The sequence below is a fragment of the Salvelinus alpinus genome, chromosome 7, assembly GCF_045679555.1.
Source record: "Salvelinus alpinus chromosome 7, SLU_Salpinus.1, whole genome shotgun sequence".
NCBI lineage: Eukaryota > Metazoa > Chordata > Actinopteri > Salmoniformes > Salmonidae > Salvelinus > Salvelinus alpinus.
The window spans coordinates 80,460,482-80,474,769 of NC_092092.1; the positions used below are offsets into that span (position 1 = coordinate 80,460,482).

Below are 14,288 nucleotides of genomic sequence, written 5' to 3' on the forward strand. Positions count from 1 at the left end.
GAAGAAGATACATTCAACAGTGCTGATGGTGGTCATGGGTGATGAGCTGCTGTAAAACCTCAACCGATGGATGCACCTGCGGTGCTCTCGCTCTCTAAAACCGTTATCTTATTAATCACACCCGTTTGTTTCATGAACAGGCCACGCGAGGAAACTAACTGCTCTTGTAATTAATTTCATAATTATGACAATGATTGTTGTGTTTATGGGGTTTGCGATGCGCTTTATCAGCGCGATAATCAGCACGCGTTGAGTGTTCTACTCCCAGCAACTAAGAAACATTCGAAGAGTCCAAACACTGAGAAATATATTTTTTTAAAGTTATATTTTTATTTGTAGAAAAATGGTTCACACACTTTTCATGTAAATAGAATAGAAATCTATTTATATACAAAATACATTATGACAGGCGAAACTTGAATAAATAAATGCTTTAAAAAACGTCGTAGAAGGGTCCTCTCTAGACCCTTCGTGGGATTGAGTCTTTCTATTGAACAGGATTGCAGTTTTCAGGGGGTCAATCTCCATAATGTATGAGGCCAGCTCCTTGTCTTCTGACGGCCTTTCGCTCTATTGTCAGAGCGGTGAAACTGAATTTCCACGCTCGTTTTTCTGCATTATCGCTCTACTAATTGTAAAATTGACTTTTCACCTCAGTCTACAAAAGCAAATCTGTCTTCTTCTTTTTAGTGATAATACTCGTCTAATAGAGGTTAAGGTCAAGATCTGTGAAGTGGACTTCTAATAGGAATCGTATGCGCTGGAGAAAAAAAAAAGTGCAAATGTTTTTTGAGGAATATTAAACGTCTAACAAAACAATCATACTCAACTTAGAAAAGTCGACTAAATTAAATTAATGTTCACCCCGAATGTAAATTAGATCATGTAAAAATAGGAAAACAAAATAAACTGTATAAAACACACCCACAGAGACATGGGTTAAGGCAAACAGTGATATCATTCCGTTTTTCCCTTTCAACAGACTAACTGAAGAATGCATTCAGTCATTATTCTGCTATCACTCTATTGTAACAATCTCGCAGTCTACAAAAGTTTGTGGTAAGGCTTTAGTTCAGTTAGTAGGACATGCCTGGTACAAAGTTGTGGTAGCTGTACTGTCGAACATCAGTCTGGAAACACCCATAGTCATCATGGACGGCCGGGCTGCTGGGGCTTGAAGTGCAATAAGACGGAGAGGAGGAAGAGGAGGACGCGCTGGAGCTCCAGGAGCAAGCATCGCTGGCCGGACTCAGGGTGTCCATCACGCGCAGGTTGGGAAGCAAGAGAGGCGCATCAGCCCGTGACTTGTTCTGACGCTGTTCAATATCCGCGATGCGTATGGTCTCGGAGAGTGCCCAGATGTAATTGTGAGCGAAGCGCAGAGTTTCGATCTTGGTGAGTTTGCTGTCATCGGGGAACGCCGGTAGAACGGTCCGGAGGGTCTCCAAAGCGTCATTCAGGCTGTGCATTCTGTTCCTCTCGCGGTCATTTGCCTTTACGCGCCGGTTCTTCTTTACCACGTGAACGGTGGCTTCGTTCCTCGCTCTGCCTCTGCGTCTCTTCTTCTGTCCCAGATCCGTAGCGCACGAGCCCTGGCTGTCACTGGCCGGGGAGGCGGGCTTGCCGATGGAGGATGACGGGGAGGAAGCGTGCATGCTGCTGCACGAGTCTTCGTCATCTTGCATAAAGTAGTCGCAGCTCGAACTGTCCATGTCAGAGTAAACGGTCTCCATTGCGGTGCACATGATGTTTTTCCTGCAGAAATAAGAGGAGAGGGAATGGGTTAAACACTGTAAATGCAAGAGCGCATGGTCAAGTTTGGAAAGCAGGCCTAGTCAAGGCAATGGCGAAGGACTCTGGGAGCAGAACGAAACCCACCTTAGTAATTTGGTTGGAGAAGGTACAGTATCAGTTGTCTTGCAAGGAGCCAAAGTCCGAAAAGTAGTTGGAATGAAGAGTACAAGGCACGCGTCTTGCTCTTGCGCTTGAATCAGCTCGTGTGAGCGAATGAGCCTGGCACACGACTGGCCTCAGATACCTTATATACCCTGGTCAGACAATGGTCGTACACCTCTCGCGCTGGCATTTGTGTGAAGGATGGATGAATGGGGTGCATCGGGTCTGCCCCGTGCCGCACTGCCATCTCATTAGCATAATGTATGCCTGTTATTTGTTCGCGCTTCGAAGCGTGCCTGTAATCACGACCGTCCAATGAGAGCAGTGGACCGCTGCCCAGCCACGCGAGCACCACTGTTGCTATCCATCCCTGGACCAAACACCAAGCCCACTTTAAGTTAAACCTTTAAAGTTAAATGAAAGAAGAAGATGAGCAAATGACGAAGCGCTTAGCCCCCCGAAGCAAGGGCACGCTCCAAAAAATAAATTAGTTTATCTTCTGTCCAAGATTCGGTATTACCTATAGAACCGAATATGTAAAAGCAAAAGGCATTTCTTATATATCGAAATTAAATTAAATTTGGATTTTGAAAATGTTGGAAAATGAGACTGTTTTCCAAGTTTTCGAACAAAACACAAAAGTTGCTGTAGAAAAATTGGATAGATGCACAGTGTTGCATGCATGCTTAAATATTCGCATTTTAGGGCTATAGCCTATCTAGCATCTAAAACAGGACAGGTTACTTCGCCTTCACAACTTTCTCCACACATCTACAGTCAACCCTGGCTAATTAACATTCAAAACATGAAGGGCACAGCAGTAAAAATGTCTAGCGCATGGATTGGACACATTTTTTAAAGGGTTTTTAAAGACATCTTTATGAGACAGGCATACCAATTTCCATTAATTATTCTATTTATTCCATGTCCAGGATCTCGCCTCTCCTTTGAAAAAGTGGATGGGGGCACTATTTAGAAATAGTTTGGCCAGGGACCTGCAGTGCCTTTCTGCTGGCGGTATAATGAGGGTAGAGGGACAGTCATTTATAAATAATTACACAATGTTTAGAGTCTTCGGCCATGTATAATATATCAAAGCGATTATAAGGTGAATTGTTCCAATTGTAGGCGTTACGCGTCGCCCCTCACTTCTTTTCACTCCTTATACGCGTTGTCCCTCGTCCAAATTCGGGCTCCTCTGGGCTTTTGTCACCCATTTTTTCAGCCTGAGACACTCTATTGGCGTTATTCTTATTCAAATAGTCTTAGCAGGAGCAAAACACCCCGGCTCTAAGGCATGCTCCTAGATTCTATATCTCAAATAATTTGAGCGTATTTGTTGGTCTAAATTCGGGGCATGTTAATGTCATATATTTTGCCTTATATGATCATTATTTCCATTTGTAAAAAAGTCGAAGTTGTGACAAAGACTATTGATGATGTTGCCACACGCCGGAAGTCGGTTTATGAGGAAAATAACTTGTTAAACTCTTACAGACAAATGCTGTGCTCAGAAGAGCCAACCTACTGGGCTTGGGATCGATTTTATTGTTACAATACAGTCAGTAATAACATCAAAGACGAGGAACAGCTTGAAGGTCTATTTTTGTTTTAGTTTGGACATTCGTAGGTAGTCATGCTTTATTGCTCTTGTAAAATGATAAAAGTGAACATTTTTACAATATGACTTAGTTGGTTTGCCCTAGAAGTGTGAGCCTGCGTGGAGACCAGGCTGGTTTTGCGGATAGGACAAGTCGTCTGGGTGGTAGAGAAAGCAGAGTTTTCTGCCCACACTTGAGAGAGGTTGCCTGGGTGATGCTGTGACAGGATTAGGCACAAGAGCACGAGATGTGATTACATTTCAATAGCAGAAACACGTGAGAAAGTGAAACAACCGAATTACCCAAAGTAGGGTCTCAAACTCAAGAAAATATAGAAACAAATAAGAACGAAAAAGTTATTCCATTCAGAAAATCAAATCTATTCAATTGTGTTATTAGACCACCCCTGTGATCAATTTGTTGAATTATTCGTTTTGATTTGAAATATTTTAGCATGAATTATGTTGAATCAAAGCTGATTTATTAAAGTAGAGTAGGTTGTAATATCACATTTGTACGGCAGGTGCTAAACTCGTGGTTAGGAATAAATAAATGCATTTTGCAAGGTGTTATACTGGTGAGGTCATAATACCTCTATTGACACTAGAGCAAAGGAAGTGTGGGGGATAGACTCTCTCCATTCTCTAGCGGCATATTCCTCCATTTATTTCATATCTATTTATACAACCTGAATTAAAATTCAATTTTGTATTTTTGCAAAAGCATTAATCCCCGGGTATTAACGCGATTACTGTCTGCTAAAAGATCTTTGAGTCAGAAAGTCTGAACGGAGTTTTCAGATGTTAATCCGCTGTTTAATCCCTTCCCTTGGCGTTCAGGCAGCAGCCCAGGCGAGCAGAGTTTTTTTCCCCTTCTTGTTAAAAACTCAAGCAGGGTAGAATAGGGCCATTACTTTTCAATGGTAATTCATTCCTTAGTCCAGTGCTTCAATTGTACCCAGATACGACTCTCCACATCTCAAAGCTCCCCTTTCATCTTTGTAAAGGCATTAGCCAGAAATAGAGAACAAGAAAACAAGTCCCTTGCTTACAATCGTGATGGAAACAAACTTATTTGTAGCAAACTGTGGTATCTTTCTATGGATTCACGGTTTCTTGGACAGTTCAGTTCCATTTTACACCCACTGTGTTCATTTCTAAATAAACAAATAAATATGTGTAATATTCTCCTGGAGAAAAATCCAGCATTCCTACCCTTCCAAAGACCAGGCTGGATAAATGCCCCTAACCTTAAAATTAATGATATATTCCATGCAACATGTCTGGAGAACAGAGGAATGTTATAGAATAAACTCTAAAGAATGTTTATTTTGTTATTTTTTCAGGTCCAATGTTAATTGGTGCACATCACAAATGAACACATAATTAGTTGACTTTGGTCAATTAGGGGCGGCTGGTGGTTAGAGCTTTGGGCCAGTAACTGAAAGGTTGCTAGATCGAATCCCCGAGCTGACAAGGTAAACATATGTCGTTCTGCCCCTGAACAAGGCAATTCCCCGGTAGGCCGTCATTCTAAATGAGAATTTGTTCTTAACTGACTTGCCTAGTTAAATAAAGGTAAAATAAAAATGTGTCAGATTTACTTATTTTGTTATAAGTGTTTTATTCTGTTGTAAGGGATGCTACTTTACCCACACAATCATTCAAACGTTACGTTTAATAGTATTTTTTTGTGTGCACATTTTCCAAATTATAGTGAAAAACATTTTATTCAAATTGATAGTCTTTCAATAAATATTGATTTGTTTTCGCCTATATGAAAGCACATATAGCTCCAAACCAAAGCAAGACGCTCGACACTGTTTTGCAGAGGCAAAACCTTGAAATGGGCATGCTGTCTGTGGACGGATGTTGTTGTTTGCCTATGGGTAGCCTATGCATATGCACCCACCTTCCTCTATTTTAAATGTTTTTATTTATTTAATCTTTATTTAACTAGGCAAGTCAGTTAAGAACAAATTCTTATTTACATTGACGGCCAAACCCGGACGACGCTGGGCCAATTGTGCGCCGCCCTATGGGACTCCGAATCAGACCGCTGCTCCACCCGGGAGCCATCTTTAACCATACACCTGCTTGTTTGTGTTTTGGGAGAAAGTTAGCCAATCATGCTTCTATCTGTGATACCTGTCTTTTTGATTTGGGAATATCTTAGCTCAATTAGATTTTCAAACAGGTGCTATTATTATAATGTAATGGAATCTCATTAAGGGCAGTCTGAATGCTAATGGCGTGGCCTCATTGTGAAGCGGTTTCTAAACTGCAGCAGTTCGTGAACCTGCTGCTATCAATCACATGTTCTGGTCTAAATACAAGTCCTATTCACTTGTCTTCATGTATTTACACAAGTGCATAATTTACCTCTAGTTTACCCTGCATTAGGGTCCACAATGAGCATGGTGTCTCTAAACGCCTTCTAATTCTAAAGATCCATGGCAACGATTGAGCAGATTGAGGAAACGGTTTGCTGCAGGTTTAAACAGTGTTAAAAGAAGAACAAATATACAGCAATACTTTACTGTGATGTAGAACCTGACCTCATCAGCAGAGTAAACACCACCGTATGGCCATAGGCCCCTGGAAGGGATGTGGTCCCTAGAGCTGTTGGCAACACCATGTCTATGTGCTGCACACCCAGGAGACGGCTTTCTATTATATAACAGCAGTTTATTTTGCTAGGATTCTGAATTGAATGGTGTGTTATCACCTTTTACATATGATTCATACTATTGTTCATATGATTCATATGATTCTTCTGAATAACAATACTGATCGTGGTTATAACATAGTAATAACAGTATACTAATACATTTTTGGAGTTTCAACCATATTTTCCATTCAACCGTTTCCTGTATGTTGACTGTTGACTATATCCCAATAAAAGTTTCAATACAACACCTCTTGGTGCTTGCCTTTCTGGTACCCTGAACTGGACTTCTCTAGTTCCCTGAACTGGACTTCTCTGGTAAGGTTCTGTTGCAGAGATGGCATCACTTGTGGCGTCTCGACTGAGCCATATGGTTTGGAGTGCAATAACTTGAAGCCGGTGCCAACAATGGAGTAATTGAGAAGGGGAAAGGGTCTGAGCTTGACTCGACAAAGCTGCAAAAACTCCCTCTTTCACTCTAATGAAGCTGTTGTCTGCTGAGTCTGTGTGGGGTTGGGGGGGGGGGGGGTAGGGGGACGTGATTTGTCATACAATCTGAAACTTTAGGAGGGCCGGAGAAAGCCCTCCTCTCCATATGTCTGCTTATTTTGCATCTGAAAGCTACTGGTTAAGAGAGAAGGGGAGAGATGAGGAGAGAAGGGGAGAGATGGGGAGAGAAGAGGAGAGGAGGGGAGAGAAGGGGTGAGAAGAGGAGAGAAGGGCAGTGGTGGACCTGCCATTACAGCCAGAAGAGTCAACTGCCTCAGGCCCCACATCAAGGGGCCTCGTCAACTGGGCATAATAATAAATAATAATACTAGTAATAATTTATTTTATTTATCCGTTTGAGGCCCCCCATGCTCCACTCGAGGTCCCCCATGCTCCACTCGAGGCCCCCCATGCTCCACTCGAGGTCCCCCCATGCTCCACTCGAGGTCCCCCCATGCTCCACTCGAGGCCCCCCCATGCTCCACTCGAGGCCCCCCCATGCTCCACTCGAGGCCCCCCCATGCTCCACTCGAGGCCCCCCCATGCTCCACTCGAGGCCCCCCCATGCTCCACTCGAGGCCCCCCCATGCTCCACTCGAGGCCCCCCCCATGCTCCATTCGAAGCAGCAATGAGGTGCTTTTAGAGTGGGCAGAGAAAATGTTTAAAAAAATTAAGACGATTTAATTTGAACTAAAAAATGACTTAAATGCATTTCTTTAGTCATAAAGACAGGTGCTGCTGATAATACTGCCATCGTCGTGGAAACAGAACACATGTATGTGCTGCTGCTGTCTGGCTAAAAAGAGTGATGTCATCAGATACGTAGGCTACAAATAGTAAGACCGATTCGCTCGGTTTCGCTCTCTCGGATGCTTTCTCTGGTGACATAAATTCACAAGTGGCTGAAACCAAGGAAAGTTGGTAATAATTATGGAATTATTCCGGATGAAGGTGCAAAAGTAACCTACTTAAAAAAAATAAAAAATAAAAGTTTTGTTTGACAATCAGATGGAAAACACATCATGACTGGTTGTGTTCATGGCACATTAAAAAAGGTAAGACATTTTTACAGTTCAATTTCCTATAAACCCCATTAAAACAAATTGTGCACCCACATAGGAGGGGGGAGGGGCTCAAACTGGACTCTGCCTGGGGCGTCCAAATCATTAAGTCCGCCCCTGGAGATGGGGAGAGGAGAGGAGGGGGGGGGGGGGGGGGGGGTGGTAGAAGCATCGGCATCAGGGAGGGATACAGTTCTTTTTATTTGTATCCATTCGAGCTGGAACAAATCTGAACCGGTATCAGGGATGGAAGTTGGAAATAAACATTTTAAAAAGGAAAATTACCTTTGGCAACAAGTAATAAAGTGTAACATTCATTATTTATACCCGTCTTTGACCATGAGGAAGATAATTGATGAGGAAAGCCTTCTACACGTCCTGGTTTAGTTATTTGTTTAACCTTTTTCTAAATATAGATCTGTCTCAGGTTTGAAAAGGCTTCTCATTTCAGTGGTCAGTAGAAACAAACTGATAATGTACAGATGACAAAAAGGCACTTGTTAACTAAAATCTCCTCTTCTACCGACCTGGAATCCTCCTCAATAATTTATCATAACTTGTTTCTCTTTAATCATAAACCCCATGCTAGATTAAATCAATCCACTAACCACAAGGCTGACTTTAAAAAAGGAATGTGATTGGACAACGAAGAAATACAGAGAATGGTGATTCTTTAGCATGAGGTGTCACCATCAAGACAGTAAGAAGACCGAAGACCACAAAGGTAATGAAAGAACCATGACTCTGCGTTTAAACATCACTTACTCAGACACGAGTGCTGTGCTGCTTCGTACTCTACTTGCATATACAAATAATGTGAAATTATAAATCATTGAAATGATCATTCTCAATACTAAAATTGTAGAAAATTAAAGAGATTGGACGCATCATAAAACTAAAAATATCATATTTAATATAGACCTTCATGTAGCGACAACAAAGTGAAATACTGCATAATGAATATTGAAAGGGTATAAGCACACAGAATAATGTACAATATTTACAGTAAGAATAAAACGAATGGACGACAATGCAGGCAAATGCATTATAACACACTATAGACACTTGGCAAAGGCAGTCAAATTGGAATATCTTATTGTCTATTTAGATTGATGAAAAAGGGAGGATATCTCGAATATGGCATATTAATGTAAAAGCAATAGACTTAGTAGTGCAAACATCAATTCAGAATATTTAAATGTAGTGCCACTAACAATCATTATATTTGGCTGTATTCACATCATACAGTGGTTGTGCATGGTGAATAAAACTAAGATTCCATTTGTACTATCTAAAAGACGGTGTGGCATACTGCCACCTTCTGGCCAGATAGTGTATCAACACTCTGGAATATCTGGGGCTGTCTAGTTAGAAGATAGTTTGTCCATACTGCCACCTTCTGGCCAGACAGTGTCGCAACACTCTGGTATATCTGGGGCTGTCTTGAAGTAAAACTCTGCTTTTGTTACTTTCACAGCTTTTATAAAAATTAAAAAACAACAAAGTTGATAAAATATTCTTGAAAATAAATTAATACATAGAGACAGTAACACATTTCTATTAAAAATCCAGTTGTTTAAAACAAAACAAAAACAGTTTAATGCCTAATGCATCACCACCAGACATGAGAGAAGCATCCATTTCTCTTCTCACTCAAGAGGTTTAGTAAACTATGAAAAAAACTACAAAAAAAGGTATCCCCCATAGTTCATAGCTTAAGCAATTAGCAAGGATGTTATAATCCAATAAGCATCGTTCAATATAAAACGGATCTGTACATACCAGTGATTGAAGAACAGTTAGTAGTTTGTAGGATAAAACACAAGTAAATGCTTATTCCTATCTGATTATGTATTTTTGACACACCACCCAAACAAATGGGTTGTGTCCGTACTCCCATGCTGTTACAGTCTTCCGTCTGTCTGGCCTGGGTCTACAATACAAGTGCACGCATCTCTTCTTCTCCTCAGATGACGTTCTTCTCTCCCGGCAGTTTCTACTCATTCTCTGTCTTCTTGGTGAAGACGGAGGACAGTTCCTGGAGGAGCAGCTCCTGAGAGGGGGTACAGGGCCTGTGCTGCTGCCTCCTCCTCGGCGCTGGCTGGGGAGACTCCTGGAGGTCCCCTCCTCCACCCAGGACCAGGGTATCCAGAGAACCAGCAGGGGGCAGCAGACCCTCTCCTCCCAGCCCCAGAGAGTGAACCGGGTTGGGGCCGATCATGCGGTCCAGGGAGCCTGTCTTCCGAGGGCCCAGGATGAGGCTCAGGGGCTTGTCAGGGACCTCCTGTGTCTCTGAGGTGTTGTTGGAGAGGAAGCTGGTCTCCAGGGACTTGAGGACCTGCAGGCCGAAGTCTCCTACTTCCTCATACAGGGGCTCTGGGGGTTCTGGGGGTTCTGGCTCTGGATGCTCCTCGAACGAGTCCTGCTGCACCTTCATGGGCTGGGTGGAGGAGAGGGGGAGAGGGGAAGAGGAGAAGAGGAGAAGAGGAGAAGAGGAGAAGAGGAGGAGAGGAGGAGAGGAGGAGAGGAGGAGAGAGGGGAGAGAAGGGAGAACGGAGGGAGGTAAGAAACACTCTGAATTTGAACCAAACCCTGAGTTCTTGGTATGTGTGATTATACACTATGTAAAGCTCTGGAAGGTTCTATTAACTCTTGTAATAATAAAAGGGGGTTGAGATGTAGCTTTCTGTTAGGAACTTTAGGTAGAATTAAGGAGATGATCTGCCATTACAGTGACAAAGAAACACGTGTGGTTAATTTAAAATGGGACAAACATGGTAGGGAGTTACCCTTCTTTGACAACAACGTTAAAAACAACAGACTTCCTCTTATTAAGGCCATTGTTCCAGTGCCTCAGCAACAACCTCAAGACAATCACTCAAAACGCAGAGAGACAACAGAAAAATACAAGTAAAACAATTCCCTTGTCAATACATCTGGGACTGGGGTTGGGTTAGTTCTAGTAGGTACACCAGTAGACTAATAGCCACAGCAGACTGTCTTGTGTTTTACAGAACAAGGCACTTCACTAAGCCTCCCAGACCTCCCCATTAAGGCAAAGGGCCATAGAACCTGAACAATACTGGAGAACAATATCTCCTTCCCAGTCCATCCTGTTGTCTACACTTCAGAAATCCACATCAACATCCTGATGCTCTAATACCAGGAAGTCAGGGCTTCCATCAGGAAGTGGAGGCGTGGTTGAGTCAGATATAGTCCCTGTATAAACCAAGGGAATGTCTATACACAGACAGAGAGAGAGAGAGAGAGAGAGGCTTTGGAGAAATGTTAGTTATGCAAGTTAGGAGAGCGTTAAACAAGTCCAAAAGTAACCTTCAAAATAAACATTATGTTCTATTCTCATCCTTAACTTCTTGTTAGACGAGAGGAGAAGTAAACAAAAATAATACATTTGACATTTTAGTTGTTTATCAGACACTCCAGAGCGAGTTACAGTAGTGAGTGCATGCAGTTCCTCACTTCCCATACTGGTCCCCAGTGGGAATCAAACCCACAACCCTGGTATTGCAAGCGCTATGCTCTACCAACTGAGCCCTCGGGATGAAGATAAGTATGAAGATTCAAAATGGCACGCAAAGCAAGCGTGCAACATTGAAATGACCGAGCACCAGGGTGGGGATACTTACAAAGAACATGGAGAGAGTCCTTCTAGCGTGAAGCTTTCGCTGCAGAGAAAGACAAAAGATACCAGTGTACCCCGTGAAATACAGTCATTTAAGTGATGATGTTTAGAGAAGCCGGTGGTTTGAGGATATATTGGCACGGGTTTTGTTGGGCACGAGACTAAGTCGAGGGCTGCAAACCGTGCCAACATATCCTCCAATCACCGGCTTCTAGGGCATTATCACTTTTATACAACGTTTACCAACATATTCAAATGATGAGTCACGTATTTTCACAAAAAAAACATACATTTTATTAATATATTCATACTATTTAATCCTTCTACAAGATATAGTCCCAACACAAATCTAGGGTTGCTACCCAAGCCATTTGGATACATTCATTCATAAGAATGAGCTAATGATGCACGATTTCACCTGGCATTGGAAATGTGCGCTTTAGCCAGGACACTGTTGTTCAGAGGAGCTAGCCAACAACACAGCTAACACAATCACTTCAAATTGAAGCTGGAAAGACTGCAAATTAGCTGCTTTTTGTTTCGTTTGACCTGTTTTCCACTGACATTTTTTTGTATATGTCCATAAAAATGATGCCGATTCATGATTTTGACTGGTTGAGAAAAGCTGCCTCTCTTCCGGACTCCAGACACATTCATTTACTACAGGACAGCTGGGGAACTAACTTCAATATTGAAATAATGTTGCAAATGTCAGAGACAGACATGAAATTTTATAAAATCTCCGGCTATTGAAAACAAAATCCTAGTCTAAAAGAAATGAGAGATAGATGCTTTTTATAGTGGAGAACAAGTAAAAAAATTGTCTGTCTGGGCTGAGGAGACAATGGATTGCGTAGTGAGATGAAACAGAGTAAATAGGCATTTCAACATCATAGTTTTAGCCGGTGGTAATTTGTGGAATAGACACAGGCTGGAATGATGTTCTAACCAATCAGCGTCCAGGATTAGACCACCCGTTGTATAAACAGAGACGTTTCCCTGACCCAGATTAAATCTATCGCTGGTCAAAAAAAAGAGGTGCTTTGCGCCCATAAGTAGTCTTAAATCGGGGTCAGGGAAACTGGCCCATAGTGAATTCTATACAGTATACTGATAGTATTTGAGGGATACTGAAGGATATGGAATAGTAAAAATACTAGACACCAAAGGGGAGACAGAAAGGGGAGACAGAAAGGGGAGACAGAAAGGGTTACAGAAAGGGGAGACAGAAAGGGGAGACAGAAAGGGGAGACAGAAAGGGGAGACAGAAAGGGGAGACAGAAAGGGGAGACAGAAAGGGGAGACAGAAAGGGGAGACAGAAAGGGGAGACAGAAAGGCGAGACAGAAAGGGGAGACAGAAAGGGTTACAGAAAGGGGAGACAGAAAGGGGAGACAGAAAGGGGAGACAGAAAGGGGAGACAGAAAGGGGAGACAGAAAGGGGAGACAGAAAGGGGAGACAGAAAGGGGAGACAGAAAGGGGAGACAGAAAGGGGAGACAGAAAGGGGAGACAGAAAGGGGAGACAGAAAGGAGCGATACTGATACAAAAAACAAGCTTTGTGTGTGAAGTAAACAACTTGGGCTAATGGAATCTTCTCAAAGTTTAAAACGTCAATCCAAGTGTGCAGGCTCCCCATACTAGGTTCAGTTGGCTAAAGGCTCCCCATACTAGGTTCAGCTGGCTAAAGGCTCCCCATACTAGGTTCAGTTGGCTAAAGGCTCCCCATACTAGGTTCAGTTGGCTAAAGGCTCCCCATACTAGGTTCAGTTGGCTAAAGGCTCCCCACACTAGGTTCAGTTGGCTAAAGGCTCCCCACACTAGGTTCAGTTGGCTAAAGGCTCCCCACACTAGGTTCAGTTGGCTAAAGGCTCCCCATACTAGGTTCAGTTGGCTAAAGGCTCCCCATACTAGGTTCAGTTGGCTAAAGGCTCCCCATACTAGGTTCAGTTGGCTAAAGGCTCCCCACACTAGGTTCAGTTGGCTAAAGGCTCCCCATACTAGGTTCAGTTGGCTAAAGGCTCCCCATACTAGGTTCAGTTGGCTAAAGGCTCCCCATACTAGGTTCAGTTGGCTAAAGGCTCCCCACACTAGGTTCAGTTGGCTAAAGGCTCCCCACACTAGGTTCAGTTGGCTAAAGGCTCCCCATACTAGGTTCAGTTGGCTAAAGGCTCCCCATACTAGGTTCAGTTGGCTAAAGGCTCCCCATACTAGGTTCAGTTGGCTAAAGGCTCCCCATACTAGGTTCAGTTGGCTAAAGGCTCCCCATACTAGGTTCAGTTGGCTAAAGGCTCCCCATACTAGGTTCAGTTGGCTAAAGGCTCCCCACACTAGGTTCAGTTGGCTAAAGGCTCCCCACACTAGGTTCAGTTGGCTAAAGGCTCCCCATACTAGGTTCAGTTGGCTAAAGGCTCCCCATACTAGGTTCAGTTGGCTAAAGGCTCCCCACACTAGGTTCAGTTGGCTAAAGGCTCCCCACACTAGGTTCAGTTGGCTAAAGGCTCCCCACACTAGGTTCAGTTGGCTAAAGGCTCCCCACACTAGGTTCAGTTGGCTAAAGGCTCCCCACACTAGGTTCAGTTGGCTAAAGGCTCCCCACACTAGGTTCAGTTGGCTAAAGGCTCCCTACACTAGGTTCAGTTGGCTAAAGGCTCCCCACACTAGGTTCAGTTGGCTAAAGGCTCCCCACACTAGGTTCAGTTGGCTAAAGGCTCCCCACACTAGGTTCAGTTGACTAAAGGCTCCCCACACTAGGTTCAGTTGGCTAAAGGCTCCCTACACTAGGTTCAGTTGGCTAAAGGCTCCCTACACTAGGTTCAGTTGGCTAAAGGCTCCCCACATTAGGTTCAGTTGGCTAAAGTCTCCCCACACTAGGTTCAGTTGGCTAAAGGCTCCCCACACTAGGTTCAGTTGACTAAAGGCTCCCCACAC

At 43.2% G+C, this 14,288-nt stretch overlaps 2 protein-coding genes across 3 annotated transcripts in view; both read right to left on the reverse strand.

The window, feature by feature from the left end:
* Positions 1-306: 306 nt before the first annotated feature.
* Positions 307-2,099, reverse strand: LOC139581752 (neurogenin-1-like). Its single transcript, XM_071411851.1, has 2 exons — positions 1,879-2,099; positions 307-1,755 (listed from the first exon to the last, which is right to left on the reverse strand). The coding sequence occupies exon 2, from the start codon at positions 1,743-1,745 to the stop codon at positions 1,077-1,079; it is 669 nt and encodes a 222-aa protein (XP_071267952.1). The 5' UTR covers positions 1,746-1,755; positions 1,879-2,099; the 3' UTR covers positions 307-1,076.
* A 6,506-nt stretch (positions 2,100-8,605) lies between these two features.
* Positions 8,606-14,288, reverse strand: part of LOC139581753 (arf-GAP with Rho-GAP domain, ANK repeat and PH domain-containing protein 3-like) — a 54,664-nt gene continuing 48,981 nt past the window's right edge. For both annotated transcript variants that reach the window (XM_071411853.1, XM_071411852.1), the window contains exons 31-32: positions 11,363-11,401; positions 8,606-10,155 (exon numbers count right to left, since the gene is read on the reverse strand). In XM_071411853.1, the coding sequence (XP_071267954.1) occupies positions 9,712-10,155; positions 11,363-11,401 (483 nt within the window). In that variant the 3' untranslated portion in view covers positions 8,606-9,711. The remainder of the gene's footprint in view (positions 10,156-11,362; positions 11,402-14,288) is intronic.